Here is a 27,074-nt window from a genome sequence, read left to right on the forward strand (position 1 = left end):
TTGAGGTCACAGGTTAAAATAACATGGTTAGATTCTTCCTTTCTGGACAGCTAGTGATTGATACGATTGGTTTAAGCATTCTTGTTTATCATTTTTATTGGCATCTAATCACCCATGGGTTTCTTTGTATTAGAATGTTTGAAACTTCCGTTACTGGAACATTACTGTTTAGCTGATCTGAAATATTATCTTTTTTTTTTTTTTTTTTAATTTTAGCTGAAACAGTTACCACAAACCTTTCTGTGTAGGTGGAGCTCTGGGTAATCTGGGGCAGGCTGGAGGTGCTTTCAAGAGTCTCAGCACTATGTGACAGTTACTCTGGCCAGAAATTACTGCTTGTCAGAAGGATCTATCATGGAGTCACTCTTGCACAGTGTTGCATCCTGGCTTGTGCATGAGTTACTGCTCCAAAGGAGCTGCCTCTACTGAGGCTTGTGTAGTCAGGCAGTACTAGGGACCTTTGGGAGAAGGAGCTCTAAAAAAACCTTCTCAGCTCTTGAGTCAGCGAGTCATGTGGCAAAACTTACTGCTGTTGGTTTCCATAGGAAGACCTTTTCAGGCTTTTTAAAACCTAGTCTCCATTCTTTGAAATCTGGAATAAACAAATCCATTGCCTCTGAGTGGCAGAGGTGTTGCCTCTGAAGCTTCTGTAGCTCAAGCCTAATGGGTTTAGGTCTAGATTCATTTTACGGTTTTACCCATCAGACTATTAGCTATGGCTTCAGCTCTCAGTTTCTGGTACTGCTGAGGAACCAGTTTATGTTAGAACTCACTAAAACGAGTAAAAAGATGTTTTAGGTGTTAAGTTACTCTCTTCTCTGGTTGGTTTCCTTTCATGATAGAAGTTCTTTTCTGCTCAGATGACTTAGTGTAGTCCCAAGGAAAGTGATTTACCCTGAGCATATAAATCCAGATTATAAGAAATAAGGACTCCTCTGTTTAAGTGTTACTGAACAGGGCTATGGGTCTGGGGGTTGCTCAGAGCTGATAATATGCTACTAATAATGTTGAATGGAAAAGCCCTTTTGACCTTTTGTTGTCTTACTGTTTTTATTACACAAGTGGATGAGTATTGCTGCAAATTTCCTGGGGCAGGGTATGGTTTTGTTTCTGTTATGCTGATATTGAGTCAGAACTCTCAGTCTTAAACTTTGCCATATTCCTAAGAAATTATATCATTTGTATAGCTGAGAAAAAAGTTTTTGAATCACTTGGTTGGTATATAGGAATACTTTTACAACTGGATACAACAGCGCAACATCAAAGGAAGCATCAACTGCAAAAAAATACTAGTGCAAAGTAGTCATAGGGAAGTTAAATGTGCAATAGACAGCAAATGGCAATATCATTTAATGCAGAGGTATCCAATATCTCTTCCTAGCTTAGGAATACTTAGGGGTTTTTTTAGGAGTGAAACCCTGAATGCTATATAGTTCTTAAAAATTCTGCTTGTGTAATATACCTGGTACTAAATCGCTTCAGGATTTAGATTTATGGAAGTTCAAAAGAAATGTAGGAGATAATACCTACCAGAAATAGCAGGTTCAGTTGTTTGAATAATTGACTATTAGACACAGGACTTGCTTCAATAATTCTTGCAGGCTTTTGCTTTTTTTTCTGCAGTAAAACAGAAAGTTGTATAGCCTGGACTAAAATATCACAGTTCTACACACACACACACACCCCCCCTGCCAAAAACCAACCACCATGAACAAAAAAACCCACCCCAAGTTAAATAACCTAAAGAAGTCCCGTCTCTTTTCCTAATGGTCCTTATTTGTCTTCTGGTTACCCAGCATTTAATATTCTCACTTGCTTTGAGAAGTGAAAAAGTTTATTTGGAAGTTCTTAAATTAACTTTCTGATTTCTGGGACAAAATTCCTCATACTTTGTCTTCAACTTGCAGCTTTTTTGTTCTAGGTAAAGCTTTGACAAGATGCAAAACTGAGGATTATGGTAGCTCATTTTACTGTTCCCACTAAGCCAAAGTAATGGTTTGTTGTGGAAAACATACCTGTAAGTGGATGAAATATAAATTTTCATGCTGATTATTGGTCTTAAATATATGTGAATAACCTCTTATGCCATATGAGCTTTGCAACTATCTGTGGTTTTCCCTCGTTTTGTTTTGTTTTGATACAAAGGGCTAGATGTAGATTACCTTGTTTTGTTAATCTATAGTGCAGCATCTAAACTTCTTTGAAATATTTTCTTCAAAGCAAACCTGATGGCTCTTTGCTACATTCCTTTTGAAGCGAAATCTCCAGGCTAAGCTTTAGAGAAATGCAAACAGTACCTTTTGGACCTCACTTGAAGTGAGTATGCTGAGTAATTAATTGCACACCTAACTTAGCACATGGAACTGAGAGTGCCACTAGATGTTTGGATGCACACCATGAAGAGCTATATGCCAGTACTGCTATGTAGAATAGGAGTTACATTGGCATAAATGCATTTTAGTCTGTGAATAAAGGACAGAAAGCATAACGTATGCTTTTGGCAGGTATCTATCACAGGCTGAGAACTGCCAAGAAAGCTTGCATGTCAGATCACCCTTTCTGTCATTAAATTACAAACCTAAAACACAGGCTTGAGTGTAGCAAGTAATAGGAGTTACTGTAAGACATCATTGAGAAATTATATAGGATATGGAATGCCTTAATATAAAACATAAACTTTTAAGTTACAATTTAGCTTTGGAAGGATCAATAAAAATTAATAGAGAAAAAAGGTTTGAACTGAAGCTTTCTGCAGCCAGAAGTCAAAAAGGTGGTTTTTATACCAGGCAGCCGGTGTATTTGCTTTCTTAGAAAGAACTAAGGTCACTTTGCAGTAGCGATAGACTGCCTTTGCATAGTCTTAATCTAATGTTTGATTGCCATACAGGTATAGCAGAATCTTCTGTCAGAATCACTGATGTTAACATTGGAGTCTGCATCCATTTAGCATTGAACCATGGGTTCGTCTGCAGATGCCCTGAAACTTCCTTTGAAACATGATCTTAGCTATGATTTATTTTTTTTATAGCTTAGCCGTCTGTTATTGTTACTAAAGTAAAAATCAAGTTTTATTCCTAAACATTTCTTAGTGTTCTTTTTTTATTACCCACAAGACGTGGGATGTATTTGACTTGCGGTTCTGTTCTGGACTGGGCTTTTTTTTTATGTTTTAATGTGTGCTTCTAAGACAATATTTGGAGTGGTTTCCTCAAACTAATTTCAAGTCTGTAACTGAAGCAAGAAAGCAGAACTGTCTAAAAATTGCCAGCGCAGTGCAGTCTTTGAGCCAGGGCCTGTTCTGTTCAGCAGTATGCAAAGGGCAGCTAAGATTCCTGGGCTGAGAACATCTGTGCTGTAGGCCACCTCTGGCTTGCCCAGAGTTCAAGTTGTTGATGCTTACCAAGGGAAGTCCTAGTGCAAGCTTGAACTTCAAACAAACAGGTTAAACATTTGCTGTGGAAGGAGCAGAGTGGATTGTGTTTTGAAGACTACTAAAGCCTGGGTGCCTCATACCTCACATGGAGTACATGAATCCTGTGCAAGCTTTCTTTAGTAAGTGTTGTAAGCTTCATGAAGTAACTCTTTCTGAAGTTCCCTGACGAGCTGAGGTACAACTCGAGTACACAGAAAGTAATTTAGATTCTTATTGCAAAATTGTTGTCAATTCTTTCTTACTACTCAATGTTTTCAGTTCTTAACAGGCAGAAAAACCCCAGTGTTGGAAAGCCTGCAAAATCACCGTTCTTGTCAGCAACTGTCAGTCAAGATTTGCTACAAGTCTATGCTTGTGTGCAGAGGCTTCGTAATTAGTTCAGTCAAGGTTGGGCAGAAGACATTGGTTTCCTACTGGAAGTTAATGGTTAGCTTGTCTCCTTTGAAATCTGTTTTCAGTATTGCCAAGTTAAGCAGCATCAGTTTCGAGGTGGATACCCAAAACACAGGGCTTATTCAATGGTTGGTTAGTTACTACTTTTTTTCCAAGTTTCGTTATTCACAATGATTCCAGGTTTACTTAGTGCATCTTTTATATTTGGGTACCATTTGACTCGTGTCAACTACAGGCTTTTCCTCTGACAAACTGAACGATGCTTGGTTTCGTTTTCTTCTGAAAACGAATAGCTGCAGTTTAGATGATTCACTGTCCCTCTCTAATGGCTGTAGACGTTTTTCTGCATTTGCTCGCCAACTATTGTGACAATTCTTTAAATTTCTGTTGTAGTTGGCCTGAGGTGTTAGCATATGCTTTGACCTTTTTCTGCTGTGGTGAAGTTAGGCTTCAAGTCAAGGGAGGGGGGGAGTTGAAACAGAGATTCTGAGGATGGGATGCGTTAATCTTTCTGCTGTTTGACTCCATAAAATGGTATATATAAAAAAAAAACCTAAACAAAATCTGTGAGCTGTTAACCCATTGAGTAAAAGATGAATTTCCCATCCAGAGCTGCTTCTGTCTGTAATACAATGCTAAATACTTTGCTGCCTCAGAATCACAAGCAATGGAAAAAATTCTTGGTTCTGTATTATTCAATTTTCACTACCTATTAAATTATATAGTGTACATGTCTCATCTTGTGCCTGTTGGTATCCTTTCTATATTAACCTGCAGATGCAAACCTTAAGAATCAGTCAGAAAGACGCTCAGATGTTTTGCAGATCTTCTGTACTAACTGGGAGAACCCATATAATGTGCTCTGAACCTGACAACAGGCGATCTTTCATTTAGATACTCCTGTGTCTGAATTAAGGTGCATTCGGAAGTGCCAAAATTAATTGTGTAAAGAATCCATCACACCATTAGTTTCACATCTGGCTTTTTTTAATGGATGTTCACCGATTATTCTCCACTGACTGTCAGAGATCTGCAAGTCAATTCCTTATTCATTTAGACAGTGCTTTATTATATTGCGTAGTGCTAACCTCTAAATTTAAAATACTGTGTGATGTGAAGTCACACTGTGCAAAAATCAAATATCTATCAGCTTGCCAGTATAAACCAAGTTGATAGCACCAAATGTGCTCAGTCCATTGATCTGTTTTGCATGAGGGCGTGCTGATCGGTACTAAAAGACAGGAATCCAGTTAATGGATTCCTGTGCTAACATCTCCTTGCCTGTTGTTGATGATAGTCCAACTGACCTATAAACCTCAGCTTTCCTGGTGGCTTCCCTTTTGCCTAATGGCTCTACGAGGTCATTCATTCATTCAGGATACAGCACACTTGTCTTGCAGGTGGCAAGTACCTGTGATTATAAGTGCAGTATTCTGTCCAGAAAGATGTAAGAGCTAAGCAATTGTCGGGTTTTTTCTAATAATTTTATCAGTTGCAAATTTAGACATTTCTGTAGTAACAAATTAATGCTGTTGGGAAAATGTGTTTTTTTGTTTTTGTTTTTTTTTTGAAAGTCCCTAGCCTTGCTACTATAGTGGGTTGTTTGTGTATTTGTTTGGGTTTTTTCCCCTCTGTTACTTTCATATTTATTTCTATATTCTGGTCATTCTAATGAATTTGGACTGCTTTTTGTTTACAGCTCAGTGAATTAAGTTGGACTCTTGCTCAAAATCATCTTAACCAGAGCTCAGACTACCTTCCTCCCCCAAAATATCTGGTTTTAGGTACAACTTTTTTGTGTTCTTAAATATTTTGTTCTATTTGGTTTTTCTTTCACTTTTTTCAGGAAATTAGCTTTTTGAAGTAATGTTGGGTCTGCCTTTGGTTTCAGTTTCTCTATTTGCAGTATCAGTTATGTTCATCTCTGACCTGCACAGGACCACTGTTTTCCATTCAGTGTTTGATTTCTGTTGCTTTGTCTCAAAGCACGAATGGAGCAGTCTACAGCCATGAGGAGGGAGAAAAACCCACCATATTTAAAATAAGCCTAGTGAGAGTGGGTGAGTTTTAAGGAAGTTGCAACAGCTTTTACAAAGATAGTGCTGTTAACAATCTTTTTGTCCTGTGAAGTAGTTGTCCTGAAGTACTGGCTGCTGCGTACTACTGAGGGAGCAAAGGGAATCTGAAGCCAACTGGCAAAGGAGAAGGCAGATGCTACTCAAAGGAATCCTAGTCAAGGCGGAAACCTATTAGAGAAAGAGGCATACACTGGAAGGAATGGAGAAATAAATTTCTACAGTTGTAACAGTGTCTGACAGGCATCTTCTAGCTTATGTTCAGGTCTGTGGGCTGTGAAGAGTAGTTCTCACTAGGGTCTCCACTCTGCTTCTTGCCTGTAGATCTTCAGAGCCTTCCCTAGCTAATGTTACACTATTATTTCCTATGAAGCTTTATGAGATGCTGTAGTACTCCATATCTTCTCCTTTTAAATTGTACTGTTAACATAATTATTTCACCAGCCTTAAGATTCTGATTAATAGTCTGTACAGCAAACTGAAGCTGTCAAAGAACACTAGTTTCCTTTAAGTAAATGGTGTTCAGCAGTGACTTGAAAGTGCCTTCTCTGGAGATCAGCATGCAAGCCATGACTTTTTTTTCAAGAGCCAGTTTTGATTGAATTAAGAATCTTATTTTATTCTCTTTAAAAAGAAAGTTTGTGTCTGCAAAGTGAAATGCAAGTGGAAAAATTTGCCACTGTTACTTTATTGCCGCTTCAGTAATTAAATTTATTATGGGATACATGTTCTAATAGATTATCTAACACCAGCAGCCTTTTTCCCTAGAAACATGTTTGTTGCCAAATAATTATGTTCCCTATTTACTTATACGCCTGGAGATAAAACACAGTTCTGCATTCTATTTTTTTAACGCATTTTTCAAAAGTCATAGTGCCATATAGATCCAGAACCATGATTATGAAGTAAATGCAGAAAAATAGTACAATGTCTGGAACAGATGTGTGTTTGCTTTTACAAGGTCACACAGCATTACATTTAAGAATTCAGTTGCAAAAGAACGAATTTTCATAATCTCTTTTTCTTTTAAAACAGACTGGAGGCCAAGAACAGAGTGCAGCGCTGGCTGTAGGTAAGAAATGGAACTTAACCTGCTTAAATTCTTCTGACATACAAGATGCAAAAATTATAATATGTTAAAGGACAGGAAATGGGGCTGTGATGAATATTAGCAATTTTCTCTTCAAGTACTCTTTTTTTCCCTCCATTTGCTTCTAGTGTTCACTAGGAAGTCCTGATCTAAAACCTATTCTATGCCTCTCTGATTAAAGATGCTAAAAAATGATGCAAGTGTTTGTTTTTTTGCTTGCATGGTACCTCATCACACAGCTTGGTAATGATTTGGAAAACTCCTCACCGTAGTGTTGTGAAGAAGTCCCATTGTTTCAATGCAGTCATTTTTAGTGTGCGCAGAGTATAGTAGTTTGGCCGCATTTAAGAACTTATTCTGGAAGATTGTGCTTAAACTTCTTGGAAGATGTGGATGAAGAGATAATGTTTTGGTGGTTTTTCTTTCTCAGTCTCTTTAGTAAAGTTACTGTGTAACTTAAAATAATTTCTGAACCAGATGACTTGTACCAGAAAACGATATTCTGAACCGGCTTGTAAGACTGAAGAGGTGGCATATGCTCATTTGGAGGCTTTAGCTTTTAGCTTTATAACCTGCTACTTGTCATCTAAGCTACTGCATAGAGTTGTGTGTTATACTTCATGTGTTTATTGTGCTGTGTCAGCATAGCCAACTATCTTCTGTCAGACTGGGAAGATAATGCTCCCAAACATGAGGTAGGATTTATTTTTCTTCCATTTCTGATTAGTCATCAAAAAGCCCTTTGAATTCTGGGGAGCTGATTAAATTGATTTGTCATCAGTTTTGTTGACAACAGCAGAAAACATTATCAAGTGCTATGTCCAAAACTATTTGAATACTCCAATCAGGAATTAAGAATATATGGCATTATAAATGTGTCACTAAAATGATTGCCCCTTGTTTTAATGCATGATTGATGTATTAAAATACTTGTTTTGCAGAATCACTGGTTTTGATGAGATTTATATCACATTTCTGTAATTCTTAGGAGTGCTTATGGCAATGCTGGGTCAGACCAACAGTCCCTGTAGTCTACTGACTTGCCTCTCCAGGGTTATGGAATGAGTCTAGGAACTGGGCAAGCATACAGCAGTATTCTCCAAATCTACAATAAAATAATGGAAAAACACCCAGTGTCAGCAGCAGTAGTACCTTTTTCATTTGTTGGCCTTTGCTTCCAAAGTCATGGATAAGTGTGTATTAGCAAATTTGCAATTCAAACTAGTGCAAATATTTATTTACAGCATAGTGTGCATTTGCAAAGGACACATTGTAAGAGTCACTAAACTGAGTCAGACCATGGGTCTGTCTAGCCAGGTACAGTCCCCAGGAATCACCATCTTACCTCTGCCTGTGTGCACTTGGTTTTGCTCATATTTTCACAACCACCACTTACTCCTCTGCTAGAATAGTGCTGCTTCTGCTCAGGAAGGTGAGAGTCATCCAGGAAAGCTAGCAAAATTCAAGGGGCATTGCTGGGAATCGTACTGCCTGCAGAAGGAGGAAGGCTGCCCAGCAAACAGCTACAGCATGTGGCAGGAAACCTCTGTTTTCTTTGAAGAAACTGTGCATCAACACTTTCAGATACTGAGGGGAAAATGTTTATGAACCAAGGTGGTGGTGTCCACTTCATCTGTAAAGTTCAGGTGTCTGCTGATGCTTTCACCTTCTCAGCTGTGCTGAGACAAAGTAGCTGCCAAATGCTTAACAGCATCTTAAACCAGCTGGGAGTCATGGGTGTGAGGGGTTTGAAGGGACTGGCAGAAGCCCTACCCAAGGAATACCAGAAAGCACCAGTAAGATAAGTGATAAAGAACTAGAGACTACTGAAAACTTTGGTTAAGCTCCAAAGAATGGGGCAAACTTAGCTAGATGTTGCTTTTTGAATAAGGTTAAAACTTGAAAAAAAGCTTAAAATCCAATAGAACATGAACCTTCAAACATGAGCAGATGCCTAGGGAAGAGCAGGAACAGGAAGAGCATATATTGGTGGTTCTTCTAGTATGTAAATATTTCCAGGTCAAGTATTTTTCTGAGCCAGATGTGATTATTAAATGTATTCAGTATTCTTCAATGGCTCTCTGTTCCACATATGTACCTGGTTTTCCCCAAGAACTGCTGCAGATTCCTTGTGAGACAAGATGAGACAAACTTGTAGAGTTCATAGATGGACTGGTGCAGGAAGTCATAACTCTGCATGTTCTGCATACTTGCTACTGATCTTAAGGAATTGTAGGTTGTGTAGTATCACTGGAAAATAGCAAATGTGCCTTGGTATTTCCAATAGGTGGATGAAAATAAGCTGTCGCATGATATCTTACACTTACGGGACACCTTTAGTTTGATTTTAAGATAGAAAATTTGAGGTATGTTGGGGGGCGTGGAAAATGAGATAAAAGATAATAGATTTAGCAAACCTAAAGGAGCCTAGACCGATGTGGTCTGGGGTTTTTTGTTTGGTTTACACTTATTTTCTAACATGGAAAACTATCTGAACTCAAAGTAGTTGATACTATGCCTCATGAGGCTATCTGAAGAAGTAGTAACTGGAAATAACAGAGACAGCTGTAGAACCTTGGACTTGCAAGAAATCTCTTGTGTAATTTCAAAGAAGCAAACAACCTTGCAGAGACCAATTCTATTGCCCCACCCTGCCTAATACCTGTCTGTTACTGTTTCTGGAAACAGATGGGATGGGAAGGAGTATCATTCTGCTGGTAGTCTTCTGTAACTCATCAGTAACTTCATGTGTTTTGTTAGCCTACTATGTTCTGCAAACATACTTTGTCTGACTGGTGTCCCAGAAAAAGGAAATTGCACAGGATAGTTAGAAAGTTAACCTGAAATGTGGAAATCTGCCCTTCCAGCTACGTGATCTGCAAGGCCATAGGACTTCCCTTCCTTCTTGGGAGCTCAGAGCTGGTGTGTCATTGAACTGAATTTGCAGATTGTCAGTCAGTGCCAGGTTCATACACACGGGGTTTGCGGTTTAGTACTGTGACATTCTGAAAAAATCCCTTGAGATAGAACATGTCAATGACTATTTATACCCATCAACCTCATCACTAGGTAATTTTTCATAATATTGTTAGTGTAGGATTTGAAAGCCAAGGCACTTAAAGGGGTGCAACAGTTTGGAGCCAAACTAAAAGAAAACATTTCATTTGAGTACTAAAGAGCGATGCAGATAACTGTACTCCTTGTCCTACTACATTAGATGGCAGTGTTACCAAGGCTGTTTGTCAGAGCCTCAGTGCAACTTCATCCAGCTCTGGTGCTGACACGTACGGGAGCCTGATTCTTACAGGTGGGAATTCAGCTATTTCGAAAGAAAACACATTTCTAAATAAAACTAGGCTTGAAGAGGAGTGCTTTTTCACAACTGAAAGGTGGCAGATCAATTGGACTAGACACTATAGTGAAGTTAGGTATTGAAAAGATTATTTTTTTTCTAGCAGTTAAGTAAAAATTGCAGGTTTTGGGGTTCTTGTGATTGTTTTTTTTTTTTCCTCTTTATACTGAGATGAAAAGCTGGCAGGAGGAGGACTTACACAAATTATTGTTAGGTTTTTGGCTTTTATTTTTGCTGGAGATGGGAGCTTGACAGCTGTTAAATTATAGACTGACATCCTTGAAATACGAAACTTTCTTGGTAAGTGGTAGTACAGCAAAGTTTTAATAGGCATGCTGTTGTTTGTAGAGTAAGAAGCTTTTCTGCAAAATAATAAAAAAACAATCTGTAAATCTACAGCATCTCTTGTTAAATGCTTTTTTGCATCTTTATATACCTGATAGAAATAGGATATTCTTAGCCTATTTTGAAAAAAGACAGACTTAAAGATCAGCCACTGTTTCCATGATAATGTCACAGTATCATGGACTAAAGCAGTATTTGGGCTGGAGGGAAATTGCTGGCTCTCGGAGCTCTGAGGCTCTACCATAGCATGAACACATTTGTTGGAAACTTCCCTTTCTCTGGAAGATCGAACTGTAAGGTTCCTCTCTTGGAGGAGTTACAGCACTGCAAAAGTAACTTTTAAAATTTCAGACTTTGAAGGAATGAGTAAAAGTGTAAATTGCATTTGAATGTAAATGTCCTTGAACTAAAAAAAGTTTAGTTTTTTTCCCCCTGATGATTGCAATGTAATCGAATTAAGAACATTATACAGAATTAAGTTTTGAAAGAGGAAAGCATATCTAGTTATTTTTTTTTTTTAGCCCCAGATTCACTCTTAGAAGAATTGTGCAGTTAGTTGTTGAAGGGTAAATCAGAGCAGATTTTTGGAACATAGTCTCTCCCCTTTTCAATACAAGTTCTGTTTTAAAAATAAGAGTAATCCGTCCAGACAAATTGGGGTTTTATTCCAGACTTCTGTGGGCATGCTTAGTTATTTTATTGTAGCTCCTGTCAAATAAGTCATTCAGTGTCAGCTGTGCCACTAAAATATTCCCAAATTAACAAGACTTTAAGACTGCCTCTTCTAAAGGAACTGTGGATTCTTCAGTGCCTTTCTCTTTATTTCCTCTAAGTGGAAAAATGGACTGTATAAACACTGATCTGACCGTACTTTACAATTCTGGTTTTGTGGAATATGAGCCTTTTTTCACTAGACTATTTTCCCTGGCAGGCCTCCATTTTCCTGATATGACAAGTTTTGAATTCAGTTTTGTTCAGAAAGGAGACTTTATTGATGATGTGTGATCTCAAAAAAAGTAGCTTCAGTTTCAACTAAAACAGTTTATTGTATCAAAGTCAGTTTAGCCAAAAGGACTGACATCAGAGGCAGCTTTAAACAGCTTTTAAGTACCTTGAACACTAACTTTCCTATACAAAAACATTTTCAATCTGGCAGCATAAATTGTTTTTCCACTGTTTCGATAAGATATTGGTGATTGAAACCCCAGGAATTTAGTGGTATATTTTTTTTTCTGGGCGGGGGTGGGTAGGCTTGCATAGCTTTTATTCTTAATATGGTTCATTTGCAATTAAGGTTCGTGGAGGAATAACCACTAGGTGTCAGGAGTGGAAAGCAGTGCACAGACCTTTGCAGAGGTTTAGGCTGTGAAGTGTGTCGTAAAAGTGTATATAAAACCGGATGAAATCTTACGTTTGCTAGAACAAACTGTCCAGCAATGAATGAAATTGTGTGTTTCATGCAGGAGCGGTTACTGCTGTGGCACATTGTAGCTGCATTTGATTCAGCAGTTGGGTGTCCTGAACTGATACCTTTAATATTAATAATGTTACTATAGCTTTGGGTCCTGAAAATGATACCAGCTTAGCCAAAATCTAACTTGCCTTAAGCTAATAGCACCAAGCTTCTCCTTCCTAAATCTAAAGCTGGTAATTTCCATGTATTGCTCTCTTTTACAAATTGTGAGTGATAACTACTATTTTTTTACTGTTACCTCAATAATTATTTCTTGTCTGGACAATGTAATTTATTACTTCAAGGTTTTGCTTAATAACAGATCTTTATTACTTTAAACACCACTAATACCAGTAGTAGGAATTCGAATGTGTTAGAGGGCATCTACGCTTCCCCAGCAGTACTCAAAAGAGAAATAAATGGGCATCAGTCTAGGAAAAACATGTTTGGATCCAAGGAAAATAGTGATGCCCTCAATGTCATTTACAAGCCTGTTTCCATCTCTGCAGCACACTCTAGCTTTTAAGGTTGAGGGCCAATATATTCTCACTTAACTGCTTCATCGGGAGAGAGGACACCACTGGCCCCTATAGGCTGTCTGCCCTGGGGTACCGTTGCGACGGGCTGCCTTGGATTCAGCTGATGTGAGCAGCCACATATTCACTGTCTGTTGTTTCCGCCCCCCCCCCCCCTCTGTTCATGGCTAGATACTATTGGCAGAAAATGTTCAGTAAGCCTTGAAACAATTGCCAGGCTGATAGGATTATTATTCTAGGAAAACAGTATAGGGAGACATTTGGCTAGGTTTTTATTTATGTAGTAACAGTAAGTGTTATAACATTGTAGTGTTACACCATAATGTTAGACTTTTTAAGGCTATAAGTGTTTTTCACTTACTATTTTACAAAAGTATCTTTGAATCAGAGGTTTATGCCACACTTATGTGACCAACTGAAAAATTAAACCTCTGGGTTTCATACTCTGAGTGTTCCTGTTCAGTCTTAAGCTGCATTAAAAACAGTCTTCAGAATAGTGTATGCTTTTCCAAAAGGTGAGCTGATGTTTTCTTGAAGCAGGCATTCTTAATGGTCACAAACACTTTTTTTAACTGGTTTGAAAGCATGCTATTCTTCGAATAGAACAAAGCAAAATTAAAAATGCTACTTAGGAACATCTTTGTAGTATTTTACCTTTAACAAGAGTACGTTTTCTAGCTGCTTGCCAGTTGCAAGCAAAATCCTTGTTAATATACAGTTTTTCTTTCAGGTGCAAGAGGGGAAAATTTCTTCAGTGCTCGGCTGAATTTAGTTGCATCATGTATTTCTATTAAATACCCCCTGGGCTTAGCTTAGGAAGAAGAAAACATTTAAATATGTCAGGGATATTTTCAGCATGAAGGGCATGCGTGCAAGGCTTGTTTTGAAAATATGCCTTTGCTTTCCGCTTGTCTGATCATGGCACTACACACAACATCATACAACCCCATAAGGCTGTAATGGGCCAAATCAGTGTAATCAAATGTGGCATTCCGTATGTCTTCCTCTGCAAGTAGGTCAAGTTTAAACCATGTTCTTGGCTCGTGCTCTGATTTCCTATAACCTGCTCCACGTGGCTCAAGTATTGTGCTGGAGTACAGAGCATGCCAGGAGGGATTCTGGGCAGTTTCACAGGGACAGTCAATTTTTGGACAGAGACTAGAGTTGTTTTTTTCTGCGCTGATTTTATGATGTTGGATTCATGGCAAGAGAAAACTTCAGTGGTAGAAAGTCTACTTTTATTGAATCTTACACTGTCAGTTTACCTAATGAGTTACCTTTGGACACTGCACTGTAAAATCTTAAAATCAGTAAGACCCCTGGCAGAAAAAACAGTTTGCAAGTTCTGAAGTGTACCATATTCTGAATGAGAAGACCAAATAAAATTGGACAGAGGTTGACTATCTGAAGCTGTGTAAGAACAAATAGGTAGTCACCTGAACTGTCCTTAAGTCATTTTGATGTTGGTGATAGCAATATGCAGAATTCTTCTCGATCATAGAATCTTTGGGTTGGAAGGGGCCTTTAAAGACCATCTAGTCCAAACCCCCTGCAATGAGCGGGGCCATCTTCAACTCAATCAGGTTGCTCAGAGCCCCATCCAACCTGACCTGGAATGTTTCCAGGGATGGGGCATCTACCACCTCTCTGGGCAACCTGTGACACTGTTTCACCATCCTTATTGTGAAAAATGTCTTCCTTATCTCTAGTCTAAATCTACCTTCTTATAGTTTAAAACCATGATCCCTTGTCCTGTTGCAACAGGCCCTGGTAAAAGTCTGTCCCCATCTTTCTTAGAACCCCCCTTGAAGTGCTGCAAGGCTGCAGTAAGGTCCCCCTGGAGCCTTCTTTTCTCCAGGCTGAACAGCCCCAACTCTCTCAGCCTGTCCTCGTAGGAGACGTGTTCCATCCCTCTGATCATTTTCGTGGCCTCCTCTGGACCTGATCCAACGGGTCCATGTCTTTCCTGTGCTGAGGGTTCCAGAGCTGGATGCAGGACTGCAGGTGGGGTCTCAGCAGAGCAGAGGGGCAGATAAGGATTACAACTTCAGTGTGGATTTTGTCCCAGTTGCACTGGAATGGTTGTGGGTCAAAAGGTGTTACCACCCACAAAAGTCAATCTCCAGTCAATGTTTCGAGTCAGCTATTTGGCTCTGGGACAAAGCCCAACTGTAGGTTATAAAACTCAGTCAGTAGTAGTACTTGGTTTTGGCTTTGGTCTTTATGCAGGTTCAAATCTTTCTTGGATTGAGGCCAACTGATGTGGCAATGTGCTCAAGAAGGATGCAGTTAGTGCTGGAAAATTTACTTGACTGAATAAGGATAGCTCAGTGTCAGGGCTAGTTAACTGGAACCATATATGGCATTCTAAAAGAGCAATTCTGGACACCACAATTTAAGAAGGGTGTGAAGGTCCTCAAATGTGTCCAGAGGAGAGCAACAAAACTGATGAAAGAGCTGGCAGGAATGTCATATAAGGAGTGGCTAAAGACTTTTTGATTTTGTCTAGTGTGGAGAACAGGAGCCTGAGGGGTGACCTCATTGCTCTCTACAGCTTCCTGACAAGGGGAAGTGGAGAGGGAGGTGCTGATCTATTCTCCCTGGGATCGGGGGATAGGACATGTGTGAACGGTTCCAAGCTTCGCCAGGGGAGGTTTAGACTGGACATTAGTAAACATTTCTTTACCGAGAGGGTGGTCAGACACTGGGACAGGCGTCCTAGAGGTGGTCAATGCCCCAAGCCTGTCAGTGTTTAAGAGGCATTTGGACAATGCCCGTAACAACACGCTTTAACTTTTGGTGAGCCCTGAATTGGTCAGGCAGCTGGACTAGATGAGCATTGTAGGTCCCTTCCAACGGAGCTAATTCTATTCTACTTACTTCAGCTGAAGTTGTGAACTTCCAAGGAAACTGAAAGAGTGCTTCGTAAATCAGTACTGACTGGGTATGGCACGATGGTGGTTAACTACCAAGAGAAGTCTTTATAGAACTACCAAAATCTTCCATGCTGGTGATGCTTTTAAAGGCTATCAAATACCAAAAGAGGTCCCTAAAGATAACTGTAATGTCTAGTTTTGCAGACTGTCCATTTACGACATGCAGATTGTCATCATCCTTAGTATTAGAGCCAATAGTGGACCTTCTTTCATGTGGTTTAGGCCCAGCAGAAACGTAGGTGATAAGCCATCTTGGACAAAAGAGAACATTTAGTAAATCTGCATCTGTCAGGAGCCTGAGGCATCTCTGAGCTAGGTTGCTTTACTCTAGATTGATGCAAGTATTCCTCTGGCATAGCAGCGTCTTGGAAAAGTCAGTTTTCATCTTCCCCATCTATAGGGTTCCACCTGAGGGCAACAGGTCAGCTCCTCTTTCAGCTTAGCTATATCTTTTGAAGCAAAATAATTTACAGAAGTGTAGAGCCATTGCATGTTCACCTGCAGCTGCTTCCATGCATCTGGGAAGTTCCACAGTGTAACACTGGGGTCTCCTTTCTAGAAGACCATTTCAGAGCTCCAGAAACTAGTGCTTAGCCTTGCCAGACAAGTAAATTCCTATCTGTTGGACCTTGCATTCGTTACTCTGAATGCTAAGAGAGAGAAAGTGTCCTGTTAAGAAGTGCTAGATCATCTCAACTTTTGTCTAAACGGAGTTTTCAGGCTCTTTTTTTTAGCTTCTTAAAATCTAACTTTTTGGATTACCACTTGGAGGAATAGCCATTTTGACAGTTCTTAAAACACAGCAAATCTTCCAGTATTAAGGAATACTTGAGATTCTTGAGGGACTGTTAGAATTCGTCTTAATACAAGTTTCAAAAATACTGTATTTGTCCAGTTTCTGCTTGATTTCCATTCAGTCCATAAAAACGGGCTATACGATGAATGTTTGGCTGCTAAGGAGGCAAATGTGATCACGTATCTCGTATGCTCAACCGTGGTGCGACTAAAATTCATCAAGATTTTTTTCACTATGCTGAACACACGAGGGAAGAAGTCTGTTAACGAACTTTACTATGAACAAGTGTTCACGCAGCTTTTGTGTTGCTGTAAATTGAAATGTATTCCTGTATCACATGTTGTCATCTTGTAGCCGTCAAAGTTGAATTAATCATTCTCATCATCTGCAATTTCTCTCCTTTTCTGAGAGAGGCTGTTCAGTGAACTGTTACCATTAGGTCAGTCACATCTTCTGCTTGAATTTGTTTCATATTTACTGTTTCACTGCAGTGCCAAACCTTTTATTGTGCTTCTCTATTTGTTAAACTTGCTCCCAGAAAAGGAACCATATATTCTTATTGGCAAACTTTTCTAGGGGTGAAGGTCTGTATTGTAAAAACTGAGTCCTCGACCCCTTGCTCATTTTAGGAAGTGGTAGGGATTCAGTTATACAATTTGTTCTGCAGTGGCTGTATGCTCTTCTGTAAACTGATTTTCAAAATATTTCAACCCTATAAGCACATCCCTACTCTGACCTTCAGAAGTAATGTTATCCAGTATTTAAACCATACGAGTGACCCTGTGAACTCTTAGGAGACTGGTTAATACCAAAACAAAGGCAAAACCTACATAGAGGCATTTACTTCAGGTATTGAAAATATTTTGATGGAAGAGGGGATGGTGCAGCTGAAGAGTTGAAGCATGGCAATAATTGTAGGTACAGTTAGGAGTTCTTCTTAGGCAGTTAATGCCATTCACTGCGATGTGTTTGCTACTTGCTTGTTAATGTTGGAATTGAAATATGCAATATACCATTCTGAGATTGAGGTTTGTTTTTTTAAGAATCTACAGATTCAATCACTATTAGGCAGCTTGTACTCTTGACTTTTTATTGCCCTTGTTGAACATACTTGTTTAAGAATGCCTCTGTATTTCAGCTTTTTCCAGATTATGAATGTCCTCGTTGTGGGGGAGTGAGCGAAGTGGCTTTTTCAGTCCTGCATTACAGAACATGCTTGTGAGATACGGAAGAGTAGTTTCTCTGCTTTCTGATGTTGCTTGTTTACACGCCATTGGTGCCTGTGTAGCATTTGAAGAGTCCACTAAGCTGTGGAATGGAAAGCTCTGGAAAAGCTGACTCATAGAAGAAACACGTTTTGATGGATTAATTTTTAAGATTAAGTGTCTAAACTGGACACCCTAATTTAAAACTTAATGGGTGTTTCTTATAGGCTCAGAAATCTGATCTGACTTTCCAGAGAACTGAGTTCAAATGCTTGGGAAGCAGGACTTGCTTTTTCTTGAGTTTCAAGGAGAAAGTTGAATGTGCAAAAAAACCAAGGGTACACCTAGTGATGAGGTTCTACGTGCAGAATCCGCTGTCATCAGTTGGATTACACTCAAAGTTGCTTTTCTAAAAACCCAGATTTTTAACTGTTTGGTCATTCTGTAGAAGTTGTTGGAGCAAAGATGTAATTTTCAATAATTTTCAATGAATTCCCCCTTCCTTCTCTAGCTTTTGTTGATTGTGTGAGTTACTGCTGAATCTTGTGGATCCTGAAAACTAAATTGCATGCTTAGTTTGCTTTTCCTTCACACACCAGTTGCATTTTTCTTACGGAACTCAAGAAATCTCTCAGCAGAGGTTCTGAGAATTTGTTTTGCCAGGCAATTTGTTTTGACTTCACATTGCTTCAGTTTTCTTGATTCCTAATAAATTAATGATTCTTATTGTCATGCTGCCTCCTTCCAGGTAAACATCAGTCTTCAGTAAAAGTAAAAATCAGGAAAAAAAAAAAAGGAGCATACACTGGTAGGTTTGTATAGTTACACTAATTTGAAACTTGATTTATTAGATCTTATGCTTGAATCCAAATGTCACACTGTTAATGGCTTATTCTTAATTTGAAATCAGTTTTTTGGGTAGTGTCTTGTGTTTGTCTTGCAGCAGCACTCCAGTGAACTCCTGGTATTTCAGGGAAATGGTTTTTAAGTATGTTTGCAGCCTCTGTAAAACATGGGAGTGTCCTTGAAAAGGCTGCCTTGTTATGAAATGCAGTTTTCATAGTCCTGCTGACGGTATTCAATCTCTGAAACCATAGAATCTTAGAATCGTTTAGGTTGGAAAAGACCTTTACAATCATCAAGTCCAACCGTTAACCTAGCACTGCCAAGGCCACCACTAAACCATGTCTCCCCATCTACACATCTTACATACCTCCAGGGATGGTGACTCAACCACTTATGCTAACTTTTGAAACTGTTTGGTTAGTTTGTCTGACTTCCAGTAATGTAATGACCATTTAATTTTATTTCCACTTCTCATTTCTTTTAGCTGGGATGTGACAGCAAACGTAAGAACAACTGTTGAAACTTGATTATCTCCTGTTTTTGGAAAACTTTAACTCATCACTTTACATGATTTGACAGGAAAAACAATTCATTGGCCACAGATGACTACTACTAAGAGGCTTTCCGAAATTTGTTTTGGGTTATGGAGAGATAGTAAAAATCAGGCTTATGATGACACCAGTTCCATTTGAGGTTGCTTTTGTCCTAAGCAATAATTGCTTTGTTGGCTGTGGGTTGCTGCACTTAATGCAAAACTATTGCTCAGTCATCATAGGTAACATAATTCTTTAAATGTATTAAACAAAGATGAAAAAGAGTCAGTAGTTCACATCTTTATTTTTGTCAAAGCTATAACTCTTTATTTTTTTCAATAATCACGCCTCCATGAGAAGAAGGGGAGCAAAAATATGCTGTACACTGCACGTTTTCTACTTCCCACGAGAAGGTGATGAATCCAGTGTGCAAAACCCGATGGGAGCCCTGCTCTGGTGAGCCCCAGGCGTGTACTTAAAAGAGGAAATGGTTATTGGAACTAAATTATTTTGCCATTTTTATTTTTAGGTTTGCTGGCATGGGTAATCTCATTAAGGTGCTAACCAGGGACATAGACCACAATGCAGCACATTTTTTCTTGGATTTTGAAAGTAAGTCTCTCGGCCCTTCACAGCTGGTGCATTTAAAATGGTAACAGTAGGGTTGCTTATACCTGCTGCAGTGAAGGCTAGGGGACTCAGTTGCAAATCTGCAATTTGAAAGAGTTGCATGTGTTTTTTCCATTCCCTTTTTTATTTTTCTTTTTTTTCCCCCCTCCAGTAGTAGCCAAGCCACCATCATGCTACTGTGTAAATTTTCTTTCCATGGGCTTAGTCATTTTGGGTCTCTGTGGTCAGTGATGTCCATCCATCTGCCTGCAAATCAAGTAATCATACAATGAAAAATTCAGTCAGTATGCCGTAGTAATCTGTGCTGAGCAGTCGTTTACTGTATTCCTACCTTACAGTACTAAGAGTGAGTACTAAATCATTCCTGATCCTGGTTTGGTCATTCATGGTGCAGCTAATATGCGTTTTTTACATCCAGAAGTCCAAAGTGGAATTGGCTGAGCTTCACAGATGTTTTAGACACCTTGCATAAAAGGTCTGTGCCATACCTGTGTTGGCATTTTCTGCACGTTGAAATGATGTATCTTGATGCAGTTTTCAGTAATGGCTTTCTGACAAAATTGTAAGGGCTGACAAAATTAAAGCTCTTTCCTTCTCTTGTCCTATCAGGTAGAAATCTGTAGCATGGCTACCATGTCAATGCTTGCAAATATGGTACTTAGCCCTCAATGTAGTACTGCTGCTCAGGACACTGGTGCTACGGTGTACCGGGACAGAATTAGTCACTGGTGAGGCCTTCGGTTGGAGTCCTGCCCCTTTCTCAAAGGGGCAGCTGTGAAGATGATGGTGACGTAGTCACTTCTTACAGGAAAGCTGCATTGCATCTCTGGGATCGCCAGCTGTACGTCTTCGAGGTGGGGGTCTCCCTCCACCCATCAAGGCGGCAGCCTGAAGGACGGGTTCGTGCCTGATGGAGCTCTCTGGTCTTCTTTCCCCCACCGCTTCAATCAGCTGTTTTTGGGCTGTTCCTTCTTATAAAAAGAAAATTTTCTTTTCTCTCATTCTTGTCTTGGCAGGTACCTTAACATGGGGAACCTTCTAAAAGTTTTGACATGCACAGACCTTGAGCAGGGGCCAAATTTTTTCCTTGATTTTGAAAGTGAGAAGATGATTTTATATATCTATTACTCTTTGCCTGCAGTAGACTGCATTTGTCATGTACTAAATGTATGTTTTCACTTTCCGTCCTTCTAACACCTTTGCATGCCGGAGCTATGGATAATTGTTCATTGAACTTTTGTAGAAAGCAATAATCTGTTTTAAAATGACCATAGTTTCTAAAATATAAGATCTTTATTTTGGGAAGAGCTTTCAAATTATATTTTACTATTGGAATCTGATATGGTTCTTGTTTTAAAGCAAGATTCTGTTTGCTTTTAATCAAAACTTCAAAAATAATTTTAATTATTTGAAAACTTACTGGAATTGCAAGGAGATATATGCACTTTAAAGAAAGGGCTGAATAGAAAAACCTGGTTCACTTTTCTTCCAGTGTGCCACTGCATACTGGATAATGCTGCATATACAGATCGGCTCACAACAGCTATTCATAGCTCTCCAACATCATTCCATTGAAGGTGTATATGTGAACCTTCTTTGATTTGGCATTGAAATTTGACAGTTAACCTCACCCCTCCGTAAAAGGGGGGCTCAGAGAGTATAGAGATGAAATTGTTTTTGAAAGGGAGAGACTTACAGCTTGTCAGATCAATGCCAAGCATTCTGAAAGGTTCACATACTGAAAGTATTTCCTGCTTTTAGTTTTTGTTGCATGATATAATATAGCCTAAGAATGGCAGGTAAGTGTTGTTGGCTGCTCCTATGCATGTTATTTACTTTCTTTTGGGATATGCTATTGCTTTACTTAGCTGCACATCAGCAAGCATAAAATAAGAAAACTAATGTTCAAGTGTATTTTGATCATGTAATAAAATACAATGGAATAGCATAACAAAAAAATTTATGAAGTATTGTGATATGGATAATTTGAGATTCATTATATCTTCTTTTCTTCCCCCAAAATATTTTTCTGTTGTGTTTAATGAAACAGTAGCAATTGGTTATGTTAGTTCTAATGTGACAGCGAATGCTTGGAGAAATATTTTTGCTTCAGTGACGTTTACAGTTGTAACTTCTCTTAGGCTGTACTGTGGATTTTGTCAATGGTCTCTTCTGAATGTATTGTTATTGGAAGATGATAGCCTTACAAATTAGTCATAAGGGGAAGATAATCAAGGGTTGTGTTAAACAACAGTTGTGCTTTCTGAATTTTTAAAACCACTTCAAATCTCACATCAGAACAGGTACGACTTAGTGAAGTAGGGAGAACGAATATGGGAGAATATTGGAGTTGTAAAGCTCCAGCTTAATCTGCAAATACTAACCATTTAATTGTGCTAAATTAAATTCAGGTTATCTGGATAGAAAAAACATGATTCTGAGATCAGTTGCAATAAAATTTGCTGCTATTCTTAAAATACTGATTCCTTAGCTATCAATTTTGTTTTGAAGTGCATGTTTTGAGCATGAACAAGATTTGGCATGAGACTAAGCAGGTTGCTGACATGAAATGTTTACATATGCAGTCAAATTAAGTGACTTATATTATGGCTGAATTGTTAGACTGTTCTTTATTCATTTTGGACCCTGTCCTGCCTTTGTTTCTGCTGCTATGCTCTGTATCCATGCTTCTTTCTACTCTGTTTCAGATAGCTTGCCTTGACAGGATCTTGGCTTTGACACAGTCAAGATCTTTCTTCAAGACTTGGCACTTAATCTTGTGATACTTAATGTTGTGTTTTCATGTGGAAGAGCAAGTAAGCTCTGCATTAAAAACAAATTTGCCAATTCTATGTTACCCTGGCCCAATAATACACAGTTTGAAGTCTTTTGTTCTTAAAACCATGTATATCTTTGGAGTGGGCAGGCTAGTTAAATGTTTTTTGCACAGTACCATAAAAAGCTAAAAATCTAATGTCCATAAATATAAATAAATAAATAATAAATAAATAATATATAATAACAAATAAAAATAAATAATAAATAAATTTATAGGGATACAAACTCCAAATTTAGAAAGGTTTTAGACTGATTTCTCACATTTTTTCACAGATATTTATCTTGGTGCTAGATTCCAGTGATTTGTGTGACTGACTATCAAAATGCATGCAAAAAGTGTTCCAATAAATTATATAATGGTCTTTTGGCTTTTCCTTGCCTTAATACAAGTTAAGCTTTATGTTTTCTTTGGTCGTTCACTTTTACCTATTGGAAACATACAGTTGTCTTAAGTATTCTACTAAAGTCTCTGCAGTGCCACTTTAACATGAGTGGAGGAAAATGCACAGCTTTGTAAGGACAATATTGTTAACATAAACCAGCCACCTACAACGTGGGAAACTTCCAGCTCAACTTTTACATTGGTGTCATTACTGTCACAATGCAAATCCTTTCCAAATTCGCTGATTTGAATAGTAGCTAAAATATAGAGTATTTGTGGTTGCAGATGGTGATCTCAAGCTAGCGCTGAAAGTACTCTGCATTACCTCCAAAGAACTTGGCTAGATTTCAGAGGAGCCACAAAGATAGCATTCTCCATAGTAATGATGATAGAGATGAATAAATTATTTCATCTCCAGCAGTCTGGGATTTTTCTCTCCCTTGCTTGTGAGTTTTGTCCCAGCCAGTTTCAGATGACTTGATGTGTTCTTCCCTGGGAAAAAAATCTCAGCTTAAATAGTGTATGCTGTGCAGTATAAACTTTTAACCCCAAATTTCTCTCCCTACTTGTTTTGTAGGCCAGCCAAATACTTTCTAAATAGTCACTAAATGTGTGTGTTCTCCACATGCAATATGTTGTCATACTTCCATAGCATTTAGTTCACATAACAGCGTATGTATATTGTTTCAAGTCTACTCTTTTGTCTTTAATACGTTATCGTGTGAGCTTTCTGAACTCTAAATGCATATTGCATCTAGTGCAGTAACATCCTGATTAAATTTAAAATTAATTTAAAGATGAACTCCCCACTTACTTGAGGGACCTCAGTCTTTGCTTTTCTTACTATTGGATTAAAAATGAGAAAGTTGCCCTGAATAAGCAGGGGTCGGCTCTACCGGCAGCAATATCAAACCTTGGAACACTTCAGTGAGCTGTGCTGTGCTTACTGTATTTGTTCTTTCTATGGAAAATGTTGCCGGGTAAAGGCAAAGCCTTGTCGTAAAGTTGTAGCAGGAACTTGCATCCATGGAAGGGGAAAGGGAAAATCCCTGATATTGTATGCCCCCTTCATCCTGGTGTTTGGATGCCTGGCATTGCTGGTTGCTTTTTCTTAATTGTCAAGACTAACGCCAGAAGTACAACTCCCTTTCCTGCTGTGTGCACTCCACATTCAGGGAAACAAGTTCCACAATTAGTGATTCTCAAGTGAAAGTCCCGTAGCTTGACTCCTCAGGCACATACTGGTATGTGGGAATGCCACCTCCATCTATTCAAGTTTACAGGAGTGTTTGGGAAGAGAAACCTTTCCCTCTTCCTCCATCTCTGATGGGCTTTCAGAATACAGTGCCCTAACCAGCACTGAGAAGCAAGTAAACCAATTGCTCTGAGCCAGCTGGCACTACGGCTTGAGGATTTTCTATATTGTGCCTTTTAAATGTGTCCTAATACATCCTAAATGTATTGTGATGTGATGTGAATCTAAATCAATTTAGATTTATTTTTCAAATGGGAGCTCTTTTCTAGATGCAGAAAAACTACAGATGGGAGAGGAACTTAGCTTGGACAAATGAGGTTTACAGCTTTCTTCTGTTGGAGATGTCTAGGTGCACCAAAATGCAATACACACCGAAAGAAATAATCTAGTGCCTAGTGGATTTCAAAACATGTGAATTTATAAGTTTGTTATAATCAAAACAAACAAAGCTCACCATCCCAAATTAAGAGTATAAACCTTTGTGTTGGGTTTCCTGGAACATTTTGGGGAAATGAAACACAGTAGTTGGCTGATTTCCGAGAGGCGTAGAAGGTGTTGACTTGCATAACCAGCTGTTTGGTGAAGACCACTGAATTTGTATCTGGAAAGTTGGAAGGTCATAGTCTACGTCTGTTCTGCATGTTGGTGGGTTTTGAAATGAGGAGGAGTTCTCGTGGGCCCTTCTGCTGTGGCCTCCCCAGCCCCTGTGTTAAAAAGTCAACTCTCCTTACTAGAGAAGGTGAAGGAAAAATGGCATGAAAAATTAAACAGGCAAGACATGCTCTCATTGTGAGACAATCCAAGTGGCAAGTCTTGATTGCATTATTTAACACCACAATCTGGAATGCTACAGAGCTTCACGTTTTAATCTGTATTTCACTACAGCATTTCATGTTTGTGCATGAACTGCTGCCAGTCAACTGGTGCTTACCTGTCTGCTCTTTTCCCTCTTTTTTTTTGCCTTCATTTCTTATAGCAGTCTTCAGCAGCTTTCAAAATTATAAATGTGACCTTTGTGATGATCTGAAAAGCACTGGCCACTTTTACTCAATGACTAGCCAATGTGGTGCTCTTACACTTTTTCTTTTTTTAAAAGGAGTGATCAGCTGCTTTTTCACACATGCTAACTCTTTTTTATTTCTCAAAATATCACAGTTAAACTGTTGCAAGGTCTATATATAGGCATATTTGCTAATAATGCCCACTCTCTATGCATTAAACCATATAAATAAGCAGAAATTACAGCAAAATCCAGATAGGCAATGCATGGGAAATTTAATTTCTCCTACTACAAACTTCACTTTCTGATGTTGTTTTCTAGTGTGTAATGCTAGGATATTGTGATTATTTTTGGGTTTTTATTTTTCTTTTTACTGTAAGTATGTACATAACTTCCATCATTGTTAGGGGGAGTTACACATACGGATCGTGAAAAAAGCGCTTTTTAAAAGACATTTTCTAGACTCTTTAAGCTGCATGAAATCATGAGGGTACATTGTCCATAGCTAGCTTTTGTTTGTCCCTCTAAAAGAGGATCTATTGTTAATACCCTGACTTTTGGCATTGGAAATCCTGGATTAAAATATCCTGATACTGATTTCATAACATATTTTGTCCATGTAAAGAGAGAAGTAACCACACTTCTGTGTGGTTAAAAAAATACAGTTTTTTCTTCTGTAAGAGTTTCAGTAACTAAATTTTTTTTTCTGTATCAATCTAAAAGGAAGTCACCTTATAGCTTCCATCAGAATTTTAAAAGCAAAACTGATCTTATATCAGGTAAACCAGGTCTGAGATATTTGTACTCAGTGATTATTTTTAAAGGTTAAAGCCTTCTGTTGATACTTCTCAAAACATACTTCTTATCGAATGATGTTTCTTTAAATGTGCACATGTAGCTTTTTTGAAATGCTGATCGAGTATACTTTTGGAATGTCTTCAGCTAATTACAGAAAAACTGGGAAACAGCATATATCCTAAAGGGGGGTGGGTCTCAACTCTGATTTTGCAATTAGTGCAATAAAGAATATGTTTTGAGAATTAATTATATTTAGAAGTAAAAGATAATAGTTCCTTTTCCAACCAGTAAAAGGGGAGGCAGGGAAGATGGAAAATTATCTGATGCAGTGTTTCTAGACAACAGTAGACATGAACACCACCTGTGATATCTGTAGTGAGTGTGTCTTTTGAGTGCTTACCTACGTCTCTCCCGCTGAGCTTGTACTGCACTCTAAGGTGAGATTGATATGATAGTCATAAAGATGACTTGTCAGGGTTTTTTCCTAACTCAATTTTAAATAAGTCAGGAAAGATAGATTCCAGGTGAATTTTTGGGATGCTAAATGAAGGTAAAAGAGTACTAAAACGAATGGAGTTACTTTCTTGGAGTTGCTCATACATTGCAGTAGCTCTTCAGAGAACGAAAATTCTTGATGAGTTGCTGCATGAAAAATTTGTCCCTTAGGTGTGCCTGTTGAATTCCATATTGTTGTTAAAAATATATATATTTAATATGTTCTACTGTTTAGATGCCCAACCTACAGAATCTGAAAAGGAAATTTATAATCAGGTGAATGTAGTGTTAAAGGATGCAGAAGGAATACTGGAAGATTTGCAGTCATATAGAGGAGCTGGCCATGAAATACGAGAGGTGAGCTAGAGCGTTATGATTGTGCACAACTTGTGGTTGTTCATTGTCTGACCCTAACCAAATACTGCTGGATTTTAACTCTTGCTTGCAGGAGCTGTTTTGGCAGAGCATGTTGTCTATTAAAATTGCTGTCTTGAATTTCTGCGCTGGAATGTTCCTTTTTAACAGTGAAACAGATGTTGCTTGTTTCAATAATATTAATGCACATATATAATATCAAATGATGCTTCTCAAACTTTTTATGGAATTGTTGTTACTGACTTTTCTTTATATTCCTGCAATTGAGTAGTGTCGACATCTTTTTGTACACTAATTGGAGAAGTCTG

The 27,074-nt window shown here is 38.5% G+C and overlaps 1 protein-coding gene across 1 annotated transcript in view; it reads left to right on the forward strand.

The window, feature by feature from the left end:
- The window catches only part of CYRIB (CYFIP related Rac1 interactor B), a gene marked incomplete at its 5' end in the record, with an annotated part of 84,399 nt that overhangs the window by 45,487 nt on the left and 11,838 nt on the right, over positions 1–27,074 (forward strand). Inside the window, 2 exon segments of the mRNA XM_082014814.1 lie at positions 6,937–6,973; positions 26,627–26,748. Of these exon segments, the coding sequence (XP_081870940.1) occupies positions 6,937–6,973; positions 26,627–26,748 (159 nt within the window).

Source organism: Phaethon aethereus, assembly GCF_964289735.1.
Source record: "Phaethon aethereus genome assembly, chromosome: 2".
NCBI classification, from domain to species: Eukaryota; Metazoa; Chordata; class Aves; order Phaethontiformes; family Phaethontidae; genus Phaethon; species Phaethon aethereus.